Source organism: Gymnogyps californianus, chromosome Z (assembly GCF_018139145.2).
Source record: "Gymnogyps californianus isolate 813 chromosome Z, ASM1813914v2, whole genome shotgun sequence".
NCBI classification, from domain to species: Eukaryota; Metazoa; Chordata; class Aves; order Accipitriformes; family Cathartidae; genus Gymnogyps; species Gymnogyps californianus.
Window position 1 is genome coordinate 28,543,603 of NC_059500.1, and position 25,659 is coordinate 28,569,261.

Sequence of the window (25,659 nt, forward strand, 5' to 3'; positions counted from 1 at the left end):
CCCTGTCCTTATCTTGACCCATAAGCCTTTTATTTTCTCTCCCCTGTCCAGCTTAGGAGGGGAGTGATAAAGCAGCTTTGGTGGACACCTGGCATCCAGCCAGGGTCAAACCACCACAACTGTGATCCAGAGAGCTGGGCCTCCTTGTCAGCATTGTTTAAATTCTCCATGGCAGAGGAGGGAAGGAATATGATCTACCTTCCCTGAACAAAATGATCCCAAAGGCCTCAGGGACAACTGCATTCTCTTGTACCTCCTCCAGCAGCCCTGCATTGTTCCTTGTGTTTCCTCTTCTATGTATTCCTTCGGGGTTGTAGGTATTTGGCTCACTCATATGCTCCCACTCTTCCCTTAAACCCAGTTTTAATTGCATAAGGCTGGGTAAACCAGAAGTATGGATCTCCACTTAACTGTGTTGTGACCGGGGTTCCCAGTCTCTGGCTGCCATTGAAAAGTCTAGTAGTAAGCTCCTTATATTAAGTCTGTTCTTTACTAGCAAGCAGGCTGGTGAAAGAAGTGGAAGTAGATGTGCAAAGGGAAGAGGAAAGCCATCTCTCACTTATAAGTGTGTTTTAGGTGTTCAGCAATGACTTCACTGCACATCAAGCTCATAGAGTTGCCTTCCTCATGTAACAATAGAACAACATCTCAGTATAGGGTATTATGTTTCAAACTTGCTCAATGAAGACCAGCCACCAGCTGGGCTCTAATAGCTAATCCTTTCAGTCAGGATTTCCCCTTCCCAAGGCTCTTGGCAGCAGTGTGCACCACACCTGCACCACTTCATTTCTTGACTCACATTTCAATTTCAGGAAATGTGGCTATTCTCAATTTTAGATTAGGATTATTACACAAGTCAGCTAAATGTGCAAACTGTGAGTAAAAACACTAATGGGCTTTGCTTTCTGCTCTGTCAGATAACTTCTGCACAATCATTGCCATGGGAGGGAGAACAGAGCTGAATTCAGGGAGGATGGTGTCTACTGACATCCTGATCCTGTGGACTCATAAACAGGCATGTGGTTTTCCCTAAATAGCAAAGGGGACTGCAAGCGAAGTTTTTTGTCATCATAAAAATGCAGGATTGATCTGTAGAAAAGGTCCTGTTTTCCAAACTTGGAAACATAGAGTTTGGGTAGTTCTGGGTTTTGGATTAATGCTGGACTTTGTATCTTTCAGTTGATTTAAAATATATAATATATTCTTGGAAAGTAACTGTTGTGATATTGTAAGAAGAAATACAAGTTTCTTCCTGTCAATATAATTTTTAAACAGGTAGTGGGATTTGTGATGGCTCTTGAAATCAGCAGTTGAATAAAACTATTTAAAAGTGTATTACTAGTCTGTTGTTGGCCTAAACAGTAATGACAGGGACCTGGCTGTTAGCAGACAGCAAAGATTCTGTCACTTCTACAGAACTCCAACAAGGCAAACATCCTTACTACCTTCAAAGCAGTAGATGGGAACTGGTTATAGAGAATGGAGCCTAGGCTCAGTAGAGTGGTCTTCACACGTGTTGGATGCTGTTGCAAATGGACATTGCTAGCCCTTGCTAGTAGGGGGAGAGACATTGTTTGTTGTATCATGGAGGCAGTAGCTGTCAGATATAGAATGACAGTGTTGTGTATTCTGTGCTTGAAAAAGCAGAGCTGAGACAGAAAAAGCAGTGGACAGGTTAGCCTCTTAATCTCTCCAGTAAAGGATTTTTCAAAGTAATCACTCATCTGGGGCGGGGGGGAAGAGTTTTTCTTTTTCAGAGGAGATTTTAGTTTATTTCTTTGTTGCTGTAGGTTGGCATGAAACATTATAGGTTTCGTTCAAAGTGACAGCATGTAATATAAAATAAAATTTTCAAATGGAAAGGCATTTCAGAATGGAAAAACAAAACAACACGTGTTTCCTACATTGCTAGAATGTTTTTCTTCTGATGTTACTGCAAAGTTGTTGCTTTTTTCCTTGTCCAAGTGACATTTCATCAAAATGAATGCAGAAAATATGTTCTGACAAAACAGCACTTTCTTTACCAAAACAGTGTTCAGAGGGCTTGGCCAATTTTTCTGATTGTGAACATGAATAATGTTTCAAAGCATTTAACATTTTCTGGAAAAAAATACTCTGTTTAATATCTAATTAATATTTCTTGACCGTTCTTGTATCACACTTCAGGCATAAGATCAAAAGAAGCACAGTCTGATGAGCTGTCTGCACAATTCCTTTCCCACCCTCACTGGGTTTTGAAAACTGAAGGAAAATGTGTTGGAAAGCTGTAATTCAAAGTCACTTGGTTTTATGGTTGTGTTGCAAAACATTTTAAACAAGGTGTGACTATTAGTCATATATCAACTATTATGTCTGTGTAAACATCTGTGCTTGAGAGTTCCAAAGAAATTTGGTGCAGGGATTAGCAACCAGGAATTCTCCTGTTCTGTATTTGAAACTCATGGGAACGGTTGCAATAAGGAAAAGAAGGAGTGAATATTATCTGTAGTGGCACTGTTTTGTCACTGTTTTCCCTCAGTTGAACAAAAACTTCGGAAAGAATTATTGCAACATTTGAGAAACCATAGTGACATTCAGAATTCACATAGTAACAATATCACATGACTTAGGTCAGGTCCTAGCATCTTCTCTTGCAAATGTGTATGTCTCAACTCTTCAAGGCATTGGCTTTCATCAGTGTTCACATATGTGAATTTGGGGTTGCCATTTAGGTTCTGCCCTTTGAAAACCTTGGGCCTGGCAGGTTCTAATAGTTATTGCTGTTGAAAGAGCTCAGAACTTGGTATTCCAAAACCAGGACTACTCACTATCAGGCACATGTTCTGCTTGTACTTGTTCAGGTAAACTCCAATAGTGCTTAGAATACTAAGCAGAAACTGATTTACAACCAGTTCAACCATGAGTTTTTTTCCTCATTGCTACCTGAAATTTCAGTGATCTCTCTGCATACTAAAATCAGAGCTTAGATCGAAAAGGTTTGGAGGAGAGGAAGAGGGAGGAGTAAAACTTCCAGGTTCCTTTCTGAACAGTGTCCCTGTAATCCTAGTCACTGGTCTAGCAGCAACAGTGCTGTTAAACAAGTGTAGATGCATTCTGCCCTTGCCAGTTACTAGTAGGCACTGATTCTCTGAGTCCAGCCATACCAGAAGAGGGGAGACTGTAAGACAGACTTCAAGAACAAAAGGGGAAGGGGAGGCAGCACAGAAGGATCCTTACTGTAGCTGTGAACAGTTTCAAATCCTATACACCTGGAACTGCTTAACTCAAAGGCATGGTTTCAAGGTGCTAAGCTGACTTTCTTCCAACTTCATTTGTTCTTCATTCTAAAAGATGAGAAATATATAGTTTGATATTTCTAGCTGCAACTAGTGACAGCTCAGTTGGTTTACTTGGAACAAGGAAGGCAGATAACAGATTCACAATGTAATTTTGGGAAACTAAAGGGAGGCAGGAAGGGAGTGAAGGAGGAAAGTATTTGAAAACTCAATCTTTGCTTTCATCCACCAGTAAGCCTGGAATATGCTCAATTTAAAGAGTTTTGGACATCCAGAAAAGCAGCTGGGATAGAAATTAGAACTCAGGCCATCATTAAGAATGTGGTGATAACTATTGGCTGCAAATACTAGCAATCAGTAAAATCAGTTCATTGACTGAATGTTCTTGCCTCTTAGTTCTTTTCCTTTGTGAACAGAAAATTTGCATGCTTGACATTGCAAAGCTTTGAGGACAATTTCACACAGCTCCCAGTTGCCACCTCTGCTCTTCCTCAGCTGTCACACAAAATGACCTCTGAAATCCGTTTCTGAGGGCTTTCCATTCAGACTGGGTTTTACTTAATGAAAGTAATTCTGGGTTTTTTAGGAGAACCAAAAAAACGTAGAAATACATGGCAAGAAATAGACTGGGATGTGATTTTTGTGGAATTATTTCACAAGAAACCACAGTAAAATCCACCTCCATTTCAAACCAGCCATAAAACACTATTAAGGGGAAGACCTGCAAAAGGGAAACTCTAGGTTTTGACCTGCTCTAACTCTAAAAGCTGAAGAAACACCACATCTGCTGAAGGGGAGAAGATACAAAGGAGGTAGGACATGAGATAGTTTGGAGGTGGGAAATAACTGCTTTTCAACAGTCAAAATGCTAGGTTAGATGGCCATCCATTTCCTCCCACTTTTCCAACATACTGCCTTGAAAAGAAAATGACAGTTAGTGCTTGACTGAGGGCTGTTAGAGATGTCACTGAATAATCAGAGGAGATAGCTGAGAATGAAGATGAATGAAGATTACTCATAACTGAATGAAGCTAACCTCACAGGTTTTCATCTGCACATGGCCAGTTGACAGCTGAGTCATCTGGGATGTTCCACAAAGATCCTAGTTAGCAGTTGGTTTTAACAGAAAAACTATGTGCAAATAAAATCTCCAGGTTTGTGAGTCTTAGGCAGTCAGTTTTCAATGGCTAAATGAGCCAAATCTCACAGAGGGCTGTGATGATAAAATGATGATTCAGTGAATGCCCTTCATTCATTGAGCTTAATCCTTCTACCCCAAAGTTAGTTTGCTTTGTTATTGATTTTAACGTTGCAGGACTATGCCCCATAAAAATTGTAATGCAAACTGCCTGAAAAGAAGAGATGTGGGGTGACATCCCATTGCCGTGAAATAAGATAGAAATCTCAGGAAACAGTGATGGAGTGCTGGTCCTCGAAATGCAAACTGTACATGGATTGCATACTACTGTTTATGAGAGATGAGGGTGACCCTTCTACCTCCAGTCATATCAGTTCTGTATGCAAGTGTTCTTAAGTCATCTATAATGAAAGGAATTGATTTAGTGTAAGTGTTGCCCTATAATATTCATGAAAAATTCACTGAGCAATTACCAGGAAAAGTAAGAGGTGTAAGAGGCAATATTTTGCACCAGCAGCTGCAAAATTACGTAATGTATTGTTAAATATCTTGCTTTTTAGGAGTGGGTGATTTTCTTACTCGGGTCAATTTCATTAGCAGTTATTTCATAGTCTTGATCAAAAATTTCTTTCTGTTATGATAATGAGTGATATCCAGCATTGGTGTGAATTGCATTAAAGATCGCATACATTAAAGAGAAGTGTTACCTCCTGGGGAGTTCTCTGTGATTGCAGCTTGCTCTTCAAACGTTTTATCAAAGGAAGAGAAATTGACAAGATTCTTCTTTTGATAAGAAGTAGGGCTGCTGGAGCTGCCTTGTGCAGTGTCACTATGAGCCATAGACAGTGCTTTGGTGAAACAATATGATCACAGAACTATTATTTCATGCTATACTTCAGCTGCTTTGCAGTGAAGGGAAAAAACAGCAGCAGAAATATTCCCTTGTTTGTAAGCAAATGGTCTGAAGCTCTGACTGCCAAGCCAGAACACTGGTCCAAAAGGAGCTGAAGCGGCGAACAGAACAGAACCGAACAGAATAGAATAGGTTACTTACCCCAAAGGAGCTGGCTCTCAGCTGGCCATCGCTTTAGCTTATTGATGGAGATGGTCTCCACCATATTTGTCTGGCAAGCCCATTATGCTAAAGTGTTTTCATCCTTTCTCCATGCAATCAGGTTTTGCTTTCCCAGGTCTGAGCTGACAATTTGCAGATGGCACCAATAAAACAAAAACAAACAAAAAAAAAGACGACTTTATTATTGTAACATGCACAAGTGCACAGGCAAGTACCATGTTCCCTGCTTCCAGGAGTCAGTAGTTGCTCTTCTGCCCAGTTTAGGATAGCTGGCTCCTCAGCATTTGTGTCAGACTAGGACAGACCTGCGTGCAGGACAATAGCTTGTCTACAGTCCTGTCTCCATTAACTGCAAGATTTCTCTACAGACAGGTGCAAGGTGATGTCATCCCTGCTGGCTGATTGGCAAAGGGCAAATCCAAACAGCAGGAGGTGAGCAATCTGCCATGCAGACTGCACCTTGTAGTGTCTGCCATCATATTGGATTGACTTCTCACTTTCTTGAACCTCTCAGGTGTCAAAACTTGTCCCCTTTGCAGGTCTTCCCCTTAATAGTGTTTTGTGCCTAGCTTGAAATGGAGGTGGATTTTATTGTGGTTTCTCGTGAAATAATTGCACAAAAACCACATTTTCAATTTCAGGAAAGTTTTACTTCGGAGTCCTGAAATTTAATTTCACAGGTTTCTTTGATTCTTTTTTGATCTTTTTTCTTTAATAGTAGATTTTTACAAACGTTTCAAATCAAAATTGTTGTTGAACTAGAAGCTCTGCTTAGTGGTTTCCGACAATATACAAATGGTAAAATTAATCATAGACTTCTAGAGAGATCCAGTTGGGAATGGACCTCTGGAGGTGTCTAGTCCAACCACCTGCTCCAAGCAGGACACATTCATCAGGTTGCTGAGGACTTTGTACAGGCAAATTTGGAAAACGAATGGAGACCTCCTGACCCATCTGAGCCTGGTCACAGGGCTGCACCACTCTCATGAGGAAGAAGCTTTTCCCTATGTCCAGTGGGAACTCTCTTTGTTGCAGCTTGTGCTTGTTGACTCGGAGAAACCTTCAGCTTCTCTGTAACTCTCCCATTTAGGCAATGGATGACTGCAACCTGACACCCTCCATCTCACCTTTTCTTCTCCAGACTGAACGGACACAGTTCCCTCAGCCTATCCTCGTACATCATGTGCTCCCACCCCCAGAGGATGTTTAGTGGCCATGCTCTGGACTTGCTCCAGTGTTGGCTTCTCTTGTTTACGGGGACCCTCCCACCAGTTACAGATACAGATGCAGCCTCACCAGTGCTCTGTAAAGGAGGTAGTCACTTTCTTCCAGCAGCTGGCTACAGTTTTGCTTCGCAGGCCAGGCTGCAGTAGGTCTTCATGGGCAGATTGCTGAATCATGTTCTGTGTCCTGTCCACCATAGTTCCTTTTCTGGCCAGTCATACCCCAGCTTGCACTGTTGCCTGGGTTTATTCCATCCCAAGGGCAGAAGCTTTCTATTTGCCTTGGCTGAATTCCATTAGGCTGCTATCCATAACTTCTAGGTCACATTTTTTTTTACTCACTTTCGCAAACAGTGTGACCTCCTAAAAGGCTGACCTGTCATGATATAGAGGAGATGCTTTTTGTTCATTTGTGGAATTCTGATAGCCACAGACATCATATACTGTAAGCTCAATGACTATGTACTATCCAAACATAAGTATGTACATAGGTCCTTATTAGGGAAGCAACAGCTGTCTATCATGAATACCTGGCTTATAGCAGTTTGTTTACATTGTATGTGTTTTCTTTCTGTTTTAAAAAGGGCATGTGTCCTTGCCCTTTCTGCATTAAAGTGCACTTGGCAGATTGTTCTCTAGTTCTTACTGTACTCCTGAAATTAGCATGCACCTGTGATTCCATTAATTTATCTGCACACTTTTAAGGCATTTTGTAGCAAAGCAGATGCATAGTGAACTGAAGGAAGGGAACAATACATCTGTCCTCATAATAAAGTATTTAAAGATGCCACCCTTGTTTAAAGGAAAAAATTTAGAGAGCAATTACGATTCAAAAGAGATTTTTTTCTGCTAAGAAACTGATACTTAAAGCAAGACTTTAAGCTTGTAGAGCTATATAATTACAGTGGCTGCAGTGGTTTCTGCTCACCAGAAAGGGTCAACTTCATCAGAGAATTGTTGAACATATCTGAACGATATGAGCTTGATTGTGCTACAAGCACTTCCAGAGGGAATGCTGCACCTGCTAACTAGAAAACGGCAGATTTTAGAGAAGCTGCTTTTAACATGGCATGGTTTGTCTTCCTGCTGTGGCTTTCTGTGTCATCTTAAACTGGGTTTCCTTGCTGACATAGACCAACTCCAGTTTTAATACTATTGTCTTTTGTCCCTGGACACGCTTGGAAGAAACAATGGTTTGGAGCCAGAAAGTTAGGGAGTAGGACATCAAGCAAGCTGTAAAAACCCTGTAGGCCTCTTTTAACATCTTGAAGTGTAGGAGCTGTCCTTTGCTCTTGTTTTGTCCTGGCTAAACTCTACACTCTTAAAATAGCCTGTATGATATGCTAAAGACAGCAGACACTGAAGGGTCACTGCTGGGAAGAGATGAGGTCAGCTTTACCACCTACTGTACTATATGGCAGTGTGGGTGCTACCTGTCAGAGCGGCATTATGTTGGATGGGTTGCTTTTGCAGAATCAGACAGGGCAGTTACTATTCCACTCTTCTCTTCCCTGTCTAATCATGAGCCTTCCCGCAAAGAGGCAGCATACTGTGCAGGCAGGCCGGTCATCTAGGAATTGAATGCATCCAGTGTGGAAGTCACAGACTGGTTTCTGCCTGCAGAAAGGCTGCAGGATAGCAGCCTTTGCTCAGTACAGTGCAGGTGAAAGTCTTTATTGCATTGATCTTGGGAATGGGCTCATCTGAGGAAGTTTTCCCAGCTGAAGCCACCAGGTTCTGCACATAGCCATGTTCTGGGCAGTTATGACCAGGGTGGGATGGATGTGGTCTGTCCTGAGGTCTCCACAGGACAGGGCAGGCCTTGCCTTATCCGAGTGAGGCTCGTGGCCTGCCTTTGTGTCTATGAAGAGAGCCTTAGGCCTCTGACAGGCCAAAAGCAATGAAACTTTTTGGTCCAGAAGTAATGATTGGCTGTAGTGAAAAGTAAATGTTCACAGAAAAACATTGAGGGGGGGACAGGAAAGGAGTTGTCCTCTGGCACACCTCTGGGTCAGTTCCAAGGTAAGACAGCCTTGCACCTGGATCTAGACACCACAGGTGGTGAAAACAAAATACTAGCTTAGGCTGCCTTTGTGTTGGACTGTCCATGGGGGTTTGCAGCTAGCAGTCGCTATCTGTTAGAGTCTGGCCACAGTCTTGGCCTGTCACCCAGCAACTGCTTGCATTTTGCTCTCCTATATTCCCCTACATTATGAAGGAGAGCCTGTCGTGGTGCTGCTCCCCTCTTCCCTATGCACAAGCATGAACTAACACTTTGCTTTCCTTGCAGGAGCAGTCAAGGTTTTATGCACATGAAACTGATGAAAACCAAAGAGAAATACATCCTGGGTCAGAACAGCCCTCCCTTCGACAGTGTTCCTGAAGTCATCCACTACTACACCACAAAAAAGCTGCCTATCAAAGGAGCAGAACACTTGTCACTGCTCTACCCTGTGGCTGTGCGGACCCTCTAATAACCTAGTCTCACCCCTTCCTGTGGATGGGAGGTGAGAGGTAAGCTGGGTTGCACAGAATTCATTGCCAGAATTCAGTGCTTGAGTCTGTGATGGAGAGTGGCAGCCTTTAGTCTTGGGAATGTGGGCATTCTGCAGAGTTGTGTATGGGACTGTGCTGCAGCATGCCTCTAGAACTGTGCTTCTACATAAGAGAAAGAAATCTTATTTTCGTTCAAGGAGAACAGATAACCTTCCCAGAGCTTCCCTGTGAATGAAAATACTTCCCAATGAAAGTTATTCCTCCATGTTTTGAGAAGAATCAACAAGTTCTTCTCAGCAGTAAAACATGAACAACTTTTATTCTCTTGCTACCCTGAGAAACTTCTCCATGTGAAAGAGTAACCCGACTCTCAGGGACCCTAGGATGTTCTTGGTGGACCTGAGAAGGATCTGCTTAGCAGGCAAGTCCCTGTGGCTCTGCTTGGTGGGTTTTGGTTTTTTTCATGCAGTTTCTCGGGGTAGTCAAATGTTGAACTCCTGTTAGGCACATAACCTTAAAATAATTTTGTGAGAACAAATCATGGTCAATTATTTACAAATAAGGAATGTAATTAAAAACTAGTTTGTTATATATTTTTATCCTTTTTGGTACAATAATCTCTTAAGGGTTACTGTCTTCATTTGCAAGTTTCATTCATAGATGCAGGCAGCTAATTCTGTTTGGGGCAGTTACACCATAATGTTTTAAGTAGTTGAGAATGGGTCATTTTAATATGTGGGTTAGTATTTATGCATGAGGGTGGTCGAAGGCTTTTATAAAGCTTTAGTAGGCAAAATCTTGACTTGCTTATTCATCTGGATCAAACAGTTATCCTACTGAGGTAGGAGACTAACTGTATCACACTGCCTTTCCATAAGATGGCTCTTGCAGCTGTATAAATGAGAACTGTGGTATGCAGCAGAGCAGAATTTGTTTTTCTGGTGTACCAAGGCATTCTTAAAACATGGTCCCTTGACACATAACTTCTGGCCAGTGTTCATTTTCACCATGAGCAGAAGCCTCCTGCTGTATTTCAGTCACTGTCAGCCAGAAGCACTGCAGAAGCTGCTCTGTACCTTAGTCCTGCCAACTCAGTGCCTATCCACTTGAGAGATATTTTCTACATGCTCTGTGTCCTTGTTGAATGGGATAAGTGAAAAAAATATAATTGTGCAGAAAGTGGAACTGGGGAATCAATAGCCTGGTAGTCCTCACTTTGTTCCATCTCCCATCTATGTCTAGAACATTGTGCATTAACCCATCAACTGTTGTAGTGGCAAACTGGTTGTGTACAGTTTATGCATTTTACAGACTGCAACAGGACTGTGAAATTGTGTGCATTTAATTCAGCTTTCTTACCTACTCTTCCCTTTTATGTATGCTTAGAAAGAAATGCAAATCTGAAAATTGTAATGGAATAACCACTTACTGCCTGTAAAAGTAGTGCTTCATTGCATTGTCTAATCTGATAAGAACCTCAAGGATGTCCCATATAACGTCATCAGTGATGAATGTTCTGCTTCCTTTTAAGCCTGCCTTGTTCCTTATATGACATCCAACACAGTTTGAACAGGAGTGGATCACACATATGTGAGGAGCCCAGTGTCATTCTGTGCAGCAACAGTAGTGGGTCAAACTGTCCCTATCTCATCCAGAATTTGCATTGGAAAATAGCTTCTTACTGGTTTTCTGAGAGAAGGGTGGCACAATGGAGTACAAAGAGACAACATTCCTCTCCAAGTGAAACCAAACATCCCCCTTTTCATGTACTCATCCACATGCGCTTTTTATTTCCCTGAAGTCTTTGCAGAACTCTTCATTCTCCTCTTAACATCACCCACTTGGCAAGAGCATACAGGCACTTTTAAGGTAGCATATTCTTCTCTCGCCAGAGTCAAGTTCATGAAGGTGGTAGAGCTCGCAGAAATTAGGAATCAGATTGCATCTGCTGCTGTCTGAGTCTTTGCCTGTGTGGGCTCTGGCAACTCCATCATGCCCCTTGGGACATAAACATGTAATATTTCTTCTTTTGCATGTTGAAGTGCGTTTTTGAGAATCTGGCATTGTTGTTGTTCAATGGCCTGTTTTTCTTCTTCTGTAATCGAAAAGTAAGCCCTACTCTCTCTAACAGCGACTACCAGTAGAAACCAGCAGCATCGTTAACCAAGACCTTGCCAGGCTTCCTTAAGCACGTTGTCTTTAGCTCATGGAGATGACTGTTGTACTGAATCTTTCTTGTCATGGGCCTGATCAAAAGTCAGCTGAAGCCAGCAGGTGCCACTTTATTGCTGTCTGCAGATTTTGGGTTGGGGTCCCTTGCTTCATACAAATCAGGTCAATATGCATCATACAAATGTGTATACAGTTATTACAGCTTCAAGGATCAGATCAGGGTTCTTGGTTCAGCAAGAGGAAATAATCTCAGAAAATGCTGGTTGTCCGTGGGAAGGTTTTTTTTTGATTATTTTTTTAAAAGACTTTTCAAAAGCACTCAGTAATTGCAGAATAAATAAAACCAGGATTTTGTTTGCACTGTAATGTTGTTTATTTAAGTGATTGTATAATATTTTTCCAGTGAAGGAATATTGTTCCTAGCCTTTTTAATGTACAGTGAAAATGCGGTGTGTTGCAGTGTGTAGTATTGCATATAGGTGGAAGATCTCGTAGCGATCATGCCTATATAGCACATTAAAAGTTCATTTAAAAAAAATTATACACCTCTCCCTTTTCTTCCTCTAATTGTCAATGAGTACTCAGATTGTCTTAAGCAGCTAATACCTGAAACGGCCTTTCAGAACAACATGTGTTTGTGCATCTTAACTGTGTAGTGAAAGTAATCATTAGGCTATAATCTGGTTTGGAGTCTGGAAAATAATGTGGCTCAGTTCTACCCTGAGTAATTCTCTTGACAAGGTGCACCTTTGCAAGGGCTGTGCCAAAACAACACAGGTATGTGTGTGAATGACTGCTGTCCAATTGCTTGAAGTGTTCAAGGAATCCAGTTATTACTATTTACAGCGGAACACTGGTGAATCACTTTTTGCAGACTTTATAAGAGGTGTTAATTAGGCTTCTATTTTGATGAGTATTTCACAGCGTGATGAAAGCCCCTGAGTTGTGAACATCTGTATGATGGGTAGGAGAGTTTTAGTGGCCAAGATTGCATCTCACAGCTCCTTCCATAATTGGAAAAATCGTTAAGGTTTGTGGAAGTGCAGTCATCACCGTGGGTTCTATACTTGATAATAGTTTATTCTCCGACTCTGTAATTAAGTCTTTAGAGCGAGGATGCAAAGTGCAGGGCTCTCTTACGTGCAAAGGTACAAACCACACATTTCCAGCTTCTCAAAGAACATGGCCTATATCTATGCTCTGAGGAAAACTGGTTGCTGCTTGGAGGATGACACATTTATGTGCTGCTCTTCACCATCCCAATGAGGTTCAGGATTTGCCCTTTCTCTTGCTGTCATGGCTTAAGTTGGCAACACAAACACTGTGTGGCAGTGTTGGTGGAGGCTGCAAATGCCATCTTTTGTCCAGGCTCTGATTCCATATTCGCCCTGCTGCACTGCTAAGCTACACTCTGGAGTACTCAGTTGGTCCTCTGCTACTGTTAGTTATTCATGCTGTCCTCAGGTTGTACCTAGGGTGGTGCCTGAGCAGAACAAGCAAGGTCTTAACACCTGTTTAAATAAATAAATAAATAAAACCCACCTAAGACACTGCTGCACTAGCTCCCTGGAGAGGAGGAAAAACAAAACAGAAATGAAACAGACGTATCTGCACTCCTGGTCTGAACAAGGAGAGAAGGGAATGAACAGTGGAGAGTCAACTGTTTTTCATACATTCTTTCCTTTTTAATGATCTTCAATGATCCCACAGAAAACACTGCAAATTGCTTCCTTTTATTACTTCTTGCTGGAGTGCCCAGTAAGAAGGGAAGAAGAAAGGAAGGAAGGAAATAGCAGCAGCTCAACAATGTTGGTCTGAAATGAAGCAAACAGAAGTCCTACTGAAAAACGATGTTCATACGTTGCAAGGGATGACCATGTACAATCCCATCTTCTGCAGCATGTTATTGCCTGTCTCAGGCCTTGAGCTTACTCTGAGAACCGTATACCCACAATTAAGAGTTGCTGTGTTGACCTCAGTGCTCTGGACCTTGTAGTGAGTTCAGTGACATCAATCCAAACATTGCCTGTGCCTTCTCAAGTGTCTTTCAGGGTCCCTGGATTGCATTTATTGCTGCTGACAGTTCCAAGACATAAGTACAGTAGCTTAACTGCAGCTTTGCAGGGCTCAATTTTCTTTCTAAGCTTGGTTTTGTGACTGGTATTACTGTGACATTGCATTGGATACAGGTAACAGTTAAGTATTGATACCTGCAGTAGCAGCACAGGAAAAACAAAATGTTGCATTCTGTGCGAGACTATCAGAGCCTTCCTTGGTCCTGGTATCGCCCCGAGTGGCACACAGGGCCCTCAATGCCTACCTATAAGCAAAGCTGATGTGGCATTTCTGTCATTCTGTTTCTGGGGTCTATGCAATTACTACAGCATAGCCTACAGCACTATCAAGCCACAGAAAAATCTCAAGGTTCCTACTGCCAGCCACACCACTTGAAGAAGTAACTTTGGGGGACTGATATCAGCATCTCCCCTGTTTTGAGTCAAGCCATTTTGCCACCAGAAAAGGACTGTTTACCTGTCAGCTAAAGGTCAAAGTGTACAAGGCTTGTAGACCACGAGTTTATTAAAGAGTAAATCCAATGACTCTCCTATGTCTGTGTCTCAAACAGACATCCTGGACTGGCTCCATCTGGCAGTCCATATTTTGGAGATGACTGTTAGCTGTTGACAAACTAGAGAGAAATGTAGAGGGAGCTATACAGAGTGAGCTTGATTGGCACAAGGAATGGGCCAGCATGAACCTCCTAGAGTTCCATAAGGGCAGTCCTGCATCGGGATGTGCTGACCCTGTGCAAAAGGACAGACTGGAGGGTCACTGGTGGGAGAAGAGTAACAAGGAGCTGACCAGAAGTCAGCAGTCTGCTGTTGCAGTCATGAAATCCTACTGCAGTCAGGACTGTGTAGTGGAAGCGTAGGCAGCATGTGGAAGGAAGTGATTATTTCCTCTACAGAGCACTGGTGAGGCTGTATCTGGATACTGTGCCTGGTTTGGGTGCCTCCAGGTACAAGGAGAGATGTCAACAAACTGAAACAAGTTTGTTTCAGCAGGGCCTCTGGGATGGTCTGGGGGTTGGAACACATGACGAATAAGGACTGACGGTGGGAATCAGGCTAGTTTACCTGGAAGACGAGAAGGCAAAAGGAGGGTACCCCGGGGGCCTGGGTACCTGGCCTACAAGGAGAGGAATGTTGCTGCTACTTCTAATCTGATGCTTTGCATCACCTCAGGCTGCTGGTGACTTGAGCTCTCCCTCCTGTATTGCTCTCTAGTTTCCCCACAGGAACTCTGGAAAGTACCATTGGAGCCCACTGATGGTGTTCTGGTACTGCAAGCTCAGCGGGGGGATCGGGTGGTAGGGATTTTAGCAAAGCCTTTCTGCTGTCAGTCAACCTGATAGAGGGTGGGAGTTTGCTTTGGCCTCTTCTACCACCAGCACCTTCCCCATCTTCATCACCACCATTTGGTTTGAAGTGGCAGCAGGCAGCAGCCTGTCAAAGTGGGCTTGGAGCAAGGCACTGCGTTTAGCATTGGGGGGCGTATGGAACACTATACAGACCCAGCCACAACGCAGGTTTGAAAACAAGCTTTGTTTTTTTGGCCAGTGTGGCAGTTGACCTGGGTTGGGCTTGGCTAAACTTTAGTTACAAGGAAGTAGACAAGAACAGGGAAGTAATTTCAGGGTTTAAGAGACACGCTCCAGCTGCAGTAAGAGTTGGAGGCAAAAGTAGTAAAATGGTATATCAGCACTGACATAGCCAACACATTCTTTTCTGTTCCCATAATGGAAGGGCATAGACTTCCGTTTGCTTTCTCCTGGGAAGGAATCCAGCGCACCTGGAATCGATTACCCCAGGGGTGAAAGCATAGTCTCACCATTTGCCATGGACTGATTCAAGAAACCTTAGAGATGGGCAGTGCCCTTGAACACCGGCAGTACTCTGGGGACAAGTAAAAGATGAAATATTTGAAAAAAGGTCAAGCTGTCATTAAAATCCTACTGAAGGCAAGGTGTGCCATCAATAAGTCTGAAGTCCAATACAGAAATACAATACTAGGGATAAAATGGATGGATGGAACATGACATATCTAGTGAATTGGTAGAAAATACTAGTATGTTTCCCAAAGCTACCAACAAAAAGGAAGCTCAAGCATTCCCTTGGAATGGTAGGATTCTGACAAATGCACATTCCTGGATACAGTCAACTAGTGAAACCACTATAAACGGTGGTGTAAGCAAGATTGGTTTATGTGGGGACCCAAGCAACAGCAAGCCTTCCAACAGGTGAAGCTGGAAGTGGCACAGGAAATAGCCCTGGGCCCTATCCAAACTGGTGATAAGTGCAAGATATTCTATATATCATCTCAGGAGATGTTGTAATCTCCTGGAGTGTGTGGCAAAGCCCTGATGAATCCAAGGCTGACCACTGAGATTTTGGAGCTGCAGATACCAGGGGTCAGAAGCTAATTACACACCTCAAGAGAATAAGACCCTTTCCACCTATGAAAGAGTCCAAGCAGCATCTGAAATACCAGGAACAGAACAACTGCTTACCTAAGTGCTCCAGTGGCCTATACTGCACTGGATGTTCAAAGAAGGGGTGATACCCATCTGTCATGCTACTGTCCACACTTGGAACAAGTGGACTGCCCTGATGACCCAGTGAGCACATTTGCGAAATAAAAAACACTCTGCACAGAAAGCAATAGTATGGAGTACCCTCACCCATTATGTGGCTGTATGGAGTGGAACAGGACAATCCAGTCAGTTTTCAGAAGCCAAGGCTATGCAATTAGCCCTAGAAATAGCTAACAGGAAAAGTGTCCCACTACGTACGTTTACACTGACTCTTTGTTGATGGCCAGTGCTGAGTAGGGATGGATAGAACCACGGGAAAAAAACAAGGATTGGAAGGTTGAGTTAAATCCATTTGGGCCACCAACGTGTGGCAACAAATTGCCTGCAGCAAAGATGAGTATTCATACATCGTGTAAGTGCACACATCCCAAACAACTGGGCCACAGAAGAGTGCCAAAACACTAAAGCCAACCAATGTGCAAAGGGGGACATCACAGCCCTGGTTCCAACAATGAACCTAGGCTGGCAACACAAAGGAGAATCAGTCATGGCACAATGGGTCCATGAGATGGCAGGCCATAGAGGACAAGATGATACCCGTCACTGGGCCAGAGAATGAGGGACAGATCTTCCACTAGCAATGACTACCCAGGTCATTCGGGATGGTGAAGCATATGCTGTAGCAGAGGAAGCCTGGCAGAGGAAATTACCTGTTGCCTACACCTGAAAAAATATGTGGAAATTTGGTGAAGCTTGTTGGCAAGTTGACTATATTAACCCACTCCCCAAGTCTGCCTCCAAGGATCAATGGTCCTAGCCGTGGTAGAAATATCTACGGGATGGCTGGAAATCTACTGAGTTGCACAAGCCACGGGGATGACTGGAACATGCTGATGATTACATGGAACGAATCTGTAAGAAGAGTTACAGGATTGTGTATAGAGTGTCGTGGTTTAACCCCAGCCGGCAGCTAAGCACCACACAGCCGCTCGCTCACTGCCCCCCCCACCCCTGGGATGGGGGAGAGAATCAGGAAAAAAAAGCCTCGTGAGCTGAGATAAAGACAGTTTAATAGGACAGAAAGGAATGAAAAACAATGATAATGATAATAATAATATGACAATAGTAATACTAAAAGAATTAAACTATACAAAGCAAGTGGTGCACAATGCAATTGCTCACCACTCGTTGACCGATGCCCAGTTAGTTCCCGAGCCGCGATTCCCCCTCCCAGCCAGCTCCCCCAGTTTATATACTGGGCATGATGTCATATGGTATGGAATAGCTCTTTGGCCAGTTTGGGTCAGCTGTCCTGGCGGTGTCCCCTCCCAGCTTCTTGTGCCCGTCCAGCCTTCTTGCTGGCTGGGCATGAGAAGCTGAAAAATCCTTGACTTAGTATAAACGCTACTTAGGAACAACTAAAAACACGAGTGTGTTATCAACATTATTTTCCTACTAAATCCAAAACACAGCACTATACCAGCTACTAGGAAGAAAATTAACTCTGTCCTAGCCAAAACCAGGACAAGAGTAAGGGCTAGATTGTGTGGCAGGTGGTATGGGTTGGGCCTGGCTGAAATTTAGCTATAAATGAATAGGGAGAATAAGGGAACAATTTAAGAGTAAACAACCTGTTAATTGCTATGAAAGTTGCAAATGTGTCACAGGGAAATACTTGTAGATAATGGAGTGGAGATGCTTTTAGAAACGGCAGACTGTGAATGCCAGTGAGGCAAAAGCCAAGTGTGAGACACTGAAAAAATCTGGATGAGCCAATTGGGAATCGGGCATTCTCTACCAGTCTATAACCGGTATTTTCCAGAGTCGCTCAAGAGGGACCTAGAATAGACTTCCAAGGGAGAGCCCAGAGAGAGAGAATATGGGGAAAGACTAGAGAAACCTGGGGAGAATCCAGAGACAGAGAAGAGACCTCAAGCAAAACCCTGGAGAGAAAATGGGGAAATTACAGGAATACCTTGAGAGAAACAGCAAGGACCCCACATCCTTACACCCAGACTACACACAGTAGGGCTGGAACTGCTACACTGACCCACTGACGTCTCTCCCAGACCACGTGGTCTCCCACAACAGGGCAAGGAAGTTATGTCAGGAACCACTACAGTGACCAACCCGCCTTCTCTCCTGGACTGCACAATCTGTCCTGAGGAACAGGGAAGTCATGTTACTCGTCGTTAACATCACACATATTCATGACTAGAGTGTTTTGGTATCTGACTCCATTTTAGTCTCTGCACTGTCAAGTTGGTCTTAAACTGCAACAACCAGCCCTGAGCTCCCTGTTCCTTATTAATTACTTACTGTTAATTATTCTTAATTATTTCCAAATACAAAGGTATGTGATACAATTGTGTTAAATCATTATAATAAAAAGGATTCCAGATAATGACTTCATATGGCCAGGATGGACTCAGAGTTGAAGCCCTAGAAGAAGCTATTCTGTTGCCTCCATGTTTTCAACCTGGATATCATCAGTTCTGTGAAAGTAAGGGCCATTTAAACAACATCTTTGATTTTTGCTGTTCGTTCATAACCTCCTTTCAGCACAAATGAAGTAAACTTTCCTCTGAAATAGTCTAATTAGCTCCATTAATTACATCCATTAATGGAGAGGATGGCCTGTAAGATTTTGCCCTCTGTCTGTTGTGTCCACACATGGAGAATATTCTTGTTTTCATAGAATCATAGAATCATAGAATCATTTAGGTTTGAAAAAACCCTTAAGATCATTGAGTCCAACTGTTAACCTAACACTGCCAAGTCCACCACTAAACCATGTGCCTAAGTCTAAATATCTTTTAAATACCTCCAGGGACAGTGACTCAACCACTTCCCTGGGCAGCCTGTTCCAATACTAGACAACCCTTTCGGTGAAGAAATTTTTCCTAATATCCGATCTAAACCACTGCTGGTGCAACTTGAGGCTGTTTCCTCTCATCCTCTCACTTGTTACTTGGGAAAAGAGACCAACACCCACCTTGTTACAACCTCCTTTCAGGTAGTTGTAGAGAGTGATAAGGTCTCCCCTCAGCCTCCTTTTCTCCAGGCTAAACAACCCAGTTCCCTCAGCTGCTCCTCATAACTTGTTCTCTAGACCCTTCACCAGCTTTGTTGCTCTTCTTTGGACGCACTCCAGCACCTCAATATCTTTCTTGTAGTGAGGGGCCCAAAACTGAACACAGTATTCCAGGTGCGGCCTCAACAGTGCTGAGTACAGGGGGACGATCACTTCCCTCGTCCTGCTGGCCACACTTTCTGATACAAGCCAGGATGCTGCTGGCTGCCTTGGCCACCTGGGCCCACTGCTGGCTCACATTCAGCTGGCTGTCAACCAACACCCCCAGGTCCTTTTCTGCCAGGCAGCTTTCCAGCCACTCTTCCCTAAGCCTGCACTGTTGCATGGGGTTGTTATGACCCAAGTGCAGGACCCAGCACTTAGCCTTGTGGAATCTCATACAGTTGGCCTCGGCCCATCAATCCAGCCTGTCCAGATCCTGCTGTAGAGCCTTTCTACCCTCAAGCAGATCAACACTCCCACCCAACTTGGTGTCATCTGCAAACTTACTGAGGGTGCACTCGATCCCCTCATCCAGATCATTGATAAAGATATTAAACAGAACTGGCCCCAATACTGAGTCCTGGGGAACACCACTTGTGACCGGTCGCCAACTGGATTTAACTCCATTCCCCACAACTGTTTGGGCCAAGCCATTCAGCCAGTTTTTTACCCAATGAACAGTATACCTGTCCAAGCCATGAGCAGCCAGTTTCTCCAAGAGAATGCTGTGGGACATGGTGTCAAAGGCTTTACTGAAGTCCAGGTAGACAACATCCACAGCCTTTCTCTCATCCACTAAGCAGGTCACTTTGTCATAGAAAGAGATCAGGTTAGTCAAGCAGGACCTGCCTTTCATAAACCTGCCTGGTTGTCCTGTATGTTTCATGTGATGGCACTCAAGATGACCTGCTCCGTAACCTTCCCCAGCACTGAGGTCAGACTGACAGGCCTGTAGTTCCCCGGATCCTTCTTCCGGCCCTTGTTGTAGATGAGCATCACATTTGCTAATGTCCAGTCAACTGGGACCTCCCTGGTAGCCAGGACTGCTGATAAATGATTGAAAGTGCCTTGGTAAGCATGTCCACCAACTCCCTCAGTACCCTTGGGTGGATGCCATCTGGCCCCTTAGACTTGTGTATGTCTAAGTGGTGTAGCGGGTCACTAACCCTTTCCCGTTGGATTATGAGGGCATCACTCTGTTCCACATCTCTGTCTTCCAGCTCAGCAGATGTATTTATAGAAACATTTTTTATTGTCTTTTGTTGCAGTAGCCAAATTATTTTCTGGTTGGGCTTTGACCCTTCTGATTTTCTCCCTGTATAACCTCACAACATCTTTGTAGTCCTCCTGAGTTGCCTGCCCCTTCTTCCAAAGGTCATAAACTCTCTTTTTTTTTCCTGCGTTCCAGCCAAAGCTCTCTATTCAGCCAGGCCAGTCTTCTTCCCCACCAGCTCATCTTTCCACACATAAGGATTGCCTGCTCTTGTGCCTTTAAGATTTCATTCTTGAAGAATGTCCAGCCTTCCTGGACTCCTTTGCCCTTCAGGACTGCCTCCCAAGGGACTCTGTCAACCAGGCCAAAGTCTGCCCTCCAGAAGACCGAAGTAGCAGTTCTACTAACCACATTCCTTAATTCTCCAAGAATCAAAAACTATCATTTCATGATTGCTATGCCCCAGACGTCCTCCAACTGTCAGTTGCACCAGTTTTGCTGCTATTAAGGTTGTTCTTCACCTCTGTTAACCAAATTAAGCAGCCCCTTCCCCTATTTGCTTTTTACGCTTTCACCACATGACTGCCTGAATTATTCTGATTTCAAGGTGCTGAGTACAGGCCAAGTTAAAGAGTTTGACTTGCAGAGTCCAGGGTCTGCTCTTTTACTGGTAGGAGCTGTTGTGAAGAAAGCTGAAAGTGAGATTGTGCCCCTCTTTCACCTGGAAGCTGCTTTTAAGCTGAGACTTTACTGCTGGTCCCCACCTGTGCTACATATCACAGCTTTGTAGTATCTACACCTACGTACCTCCTTGTCTTGTACCTCGATTCTGATCCTAATCCTGACCTATTGCCTTGGCTTCCTGGCTTGACCTCAGGCCTGCCATGTCACTACGGACCTGCTGTTTTACCACTGGACTGAGACTGACTTGCTGACGTGGTGACTCAGAATAATGCCTGAACACTCCCCCCGCCCCCCCAGCATCCTGTTTCAGCCATAGGCTCTGTTTCTGTAGAGGTCATGTGAAAATGATGGGGTTGGAGCTTGTCAGCAATGGTGTCCTTCCTTGAGAGAGGACTCAAGTTTTACTGGCCATTCTCATGCCCTGGGAGAGGATAGCAAAGCTGCTTTGTAGAGACACTGCTGCTCACTGCTCTGATTGTTTTCCCTACTTCACATAAAGGGTGGCCCTAAGCATGTTCACCACACTGGGCACAGTGACCTTCACTTCATGGCTGCATTGTAAAGCTTGTTGCTAGCACCCACTAGTGCGCTCAACACCACATTTTGAGCACCCAAAAAAAATCCCTTGAGGAAACATGGATGAAGCAAAGAACTATCGGCTACCCCGGTAGGAGGAGGGTGCATTCAAGACAGGGGAATGACAAGAGCAAGGGCTAGGCCCCATCCCAGCAGCGCTGTCTTCTTGACGCCCACCAGATCAAGGAGCAGTAGACAGAACTATTCCTGCCCTGCGCTCTGCTGGAAGGAGTGACATGCCCGTGGGCAGGGGGCTCTTCCACAGAACCAGGGCAGAGCCCATTTACCCTTCTCTGGCAGCTGCCTGTATTAAGGGGCTTTGAGATCTGGTGCTCAGGCAGTCTAGGAAAGAGCTGCACAGCTAAGAAGCACCTGCTGAAAGCCTGGCTCTCCTGGGGTGGGGTGACAGTGTGACAGGTGAGCACTAACAACTAAGCAGCCCTGAGTTTGAGTATTTTTTGTCTCCTGTCCCAGGCAGAGGCTCTAGTTCTACCTCAGCAGGGCAGATGTTTGGGATCGTTCTTACCTGGGTCCTTGGCTTCCCCGGCACACTTTGGGCCTGCCTTGCTAGAGATGATAACTTGATTTCCATTTCTTGGCCACTCTTTCTACCACCCATGTAGAAAGAGTGTGAGCTGGAAGACCTTCTCCAGTGACAGCAGTGAAAAAAAAGCTGTGAAGAGCTGAGCTGTGACACCTTATGGGATGGAGTGTCCTTGAGCTTACAGCTAGGCACACCCCTTTCTGGAAGCATAAATTGTGTCACAACTCTGGAACAATCTTTCAGGCCAGAGTTGTCTCCAAACTCAACATGCTCTAGGTGGGAGACCTGCATTTAGCCAAGTCCTAGGGAAGAGAAACGCTGAAGTATGGAGCTGTGTCCTTGCCTTGCTAAGCTCCAGGAGACCATTATGGGAGGTGTAGTCTCTTCAGGACTCATCCTGATGGAGCCCAGACGTTACAATAGTCTAGAGAGGAGGTTGCTGAAATAACACTGTTGTGTTTGAATACATGTGGATTTTCCACAGAGATGTATGAGAAGGGGACATAAGGAAGGGCAAAAGGGACATCAAAACTCTTCCACCAAGGAATGTTTTTGGTAGGAAAACAAAAACTACCCTACACGTGGAAAAGGCAAAGCCCTAGCTGAATATTTTGGGAAAAGTTTCACTGTAAAAAAAGAAAAAATCTTTTGAACTGGAATTGTGAGTTCTAAAGAAGATGAAAGAGTTTGCTTTCCAAAAGGCAGTTAGCATCCTCATAGGATTTAGGGTAGGATGGATGGAATGTCCTCTGAGCCCCGAAGAGTCAGGGATAAACCCTTCCCATTTGTCTGGATTGAAGGAACCTCCCTTCCATCAGCCAGGCATTGCAGTAAAATCCCAAGGAAGACATAATTTATTCTGAACAACAAAACTCAGAGCCAGACAGCCCCCTACATCCTCAGTGAGTGGCCATGTGAAGAGCTATGCTACTCTGACCTGGCAGTCACCTCTCTGACAGGCGTGGAGTCAGCTAGGCATCACTCCTATCCAGGCCCAGAGAGAATATGGCATTCCCATTCTACTGCACATGGTAGTAGACCCACCTCTGCCATCTCCTTTGGCTGCATCTTGCATTGCCGTGTCCTCTGTCAAAGCAGTGCTGCCTAAGGAGCAGGAAGGGGTGGGGAGAAAGACCAAGTTCTTTCTGTGGAGAGGAGAGTCAGAGTCTTGGCCTTTGTGACTGGGATCTAGCTACCCAGGAGGTGTCTGAGAAGGAAGGCTGTGCCACACCTGTGGGATCTTCCCCCCCAACAGGGAGCTGCAGCACCAGAGACCAGCAGTGGGAGAGAGAGTTGCCCATGTGCCATGGGACATGGTAGGTAGCGAAGAGCCCAACCACCATTTGCAGTGGAGTTGCTGGAACTCCTCCTCTCATCTTGAGCTTGTCAGCACTTGGACTGCCACAGAACTCCTATCAGCATTCCCCCCTAGTCACCCTCTGCTGCAGATTATGGCTGCTTGGAAGTTTTCAAGAGGAAGAACTATCTGAGGTCAGACACTTTATGATGAGCAGAGTCCTGTTCTTCCAAAGGCCTGATCAGATGGCAGCAGCCCCCTTCTCACAAATGAAAATACAGCTCCAGAGCAGCTGAGACAAACTCTAGAGACAGAATAACCTCAGGTTTGAGTACCAAAAAAGACTCCCACTTGGCTGAACTGAGAGGCAAACACCCACCTGGATGGCTGTTCTCAGGGCAGCTGGGAAAACTTTGTCCTGAACAGCAACAGCTGTTTCCCATCTCTGGGTGACAACAAGCACTGCTGTTATATCTCGTGCCATCTGTGGCTCTTGGGATAGGGTGAAATGGGACACTTCATCTCCTGCGAAGGCAGCAAGCACCACCCTGGGCTGCACAGGGATGAAGCAGGAGTAAGAGACATCATTGACATACAGTATTTATAATGCCAGGAAAGACATTGCTTACCTCAGGAGGTTCAAGGGAGCAACGCTTATCACAAGAGAGCCTATTCCACAGCTTCCTTATGGGAACAGAGCGCTGAATGTCACTGATGTCATCTCCAGAGGGTGGGAGAAGGTGTACAGAAACAGAACAAGTACCACCCAATGGCATTTGCAAGTAGGATAACCTGGGAAGTGAGCTAATGAGGGACAATCAATCAGCCTCATGGGCACAATGTTGACATATGGTGTCACAAGGGCTGAGTAGAAAGGAAGAATCATTTAATTCTGGAAATTTATTCTGGAATGAATCTGCTGGCTATACTTTTGCTAAGAGATCCCAGGATGCAGTTGGCCTTCATTGCTGCCAAGTGTGCACTGCCGTCTTACGTACAATTGTGTGTCCCACAGAACTCTTTGGTTCTTTTCTGCAAAGCTGTTTTCTGTCCATCCAGTGCCAATTCTATACTGGTACAGGGCCTCAATCCACTGTGTGTGCATGACTTCACATCTCTTTTTGTTCATGCTTGGCCCATTCCTCCAGCCTGTCGGTGTCCCTCTTGAATAGCAGCCCTCCCCTCCATACCTACTGTTCCCCCACAAGTTTGATACTTTCTGTGAATTGGCTGCAAAGACACTGTGCCATCACCCTGGTTGTTAATAAAGACATTAAAAAGTGTTGGCCTAATTATCAGTCCCTAAGGGTATGCCATTCATACCCAGCTGCAGCTGGACTTGTACCACACATCACAGCATTTTGCGCCCAGTGGTCCACCCAGTTTGCCATCCACCTTACAAGTCATTTGTCAATCCCTGCCTTACCCATTAGGCTGCAGGGATACTATGGGAGGCAATGTGAAAGGCCTTGCTAAAGTGTGCAATATCCACTGCTCTCCCCCTGTCTGATCAGCCAATCATCTCATCATAGAGTGGTTTCCAAGGAAGACTTCCTCCATAAGCTTCCTGGAGACTGAAATGAGACTAATTGGACTGTAGTTCCCTAGACCACACTCCTTGCCTTCTTGAAGGTGAGTGTGAGGCTTACCTTTTTCCAGTCATCAGGATCGTACCCTGATTGTTTCTTCCTACAACCTTTGATATAGCTTATTAAGTCAACCTGAAGAAAAAGTCTGTGAAATGCTGTGACAGGTTAAAAGTTTAGATGTCTCAATATATATGCCTGTGAAATTCTGAAGAGCAGTGTACTAAAAGTAATCTGGAATTTCAAACAGCAGTTCTATGACTATAAATATTCTGTATGTAATGTAAGCAGAGAAACATTTTAATATTTAAGGGAAGAAGTAGTACACATAAGATCCAAGCTTTTTATGATATAAATTCTTATATTCCTATGAAAGTCAGTTTACAATGGCTGAAGACCGGACCATTATCTACCTCTTTGGTAGGAGTTAAGATTTCATCCTCTTGTTCCTTAGTTTAACTTAGATAAACCCAGCATCCAAAGAAAACACAAAGTCAGCATTTCTTCCTTCCTCAGGTGTTCAGGTGTGAATCCGCTATAAGGTCCATTTTACTATTGCAGTTTTTAATGCAGGAGGTGGCTCCACGGTAGAACTGGACAATCAGACCTAGAGCTGGTGTAACCCTGTGCTCCCTCATACCTCATTTGCCTGAGCTGACCCTTCCTGAACAAGGCACTGGTACTGATCTGATCAAGGATTGAGCTGCCTC

The 25,659-nt window shown here is 44.3% G+C and overlaps 1 protein-coding gene across 1 annotated transcript in view; it reads left to right on the top strand.

The window, feature by feature from the left end:
• SHB (SH2 domain containing adaptor protein B) overlaps positions 1 to 25,659 on the top strand; it is a 103,205-nt gene that overhangs the window by 72,551 nt on the left and 4,995 nt on the right. Inside the window, exon 6 of the mRNA XM_050913522.1 lies at positions 9,002 to 9,225. Within this exon, the coding sequence (XP_050769479.1) occupies positions 9,002 to 9,185 (184 nt within the window). The 3' untranslated portion in view covers positions 9,186 to 9,225. The remainder of the gene's footprint in view (positions 1 to 9,001; positions 9,226 to 25,659) is intronic.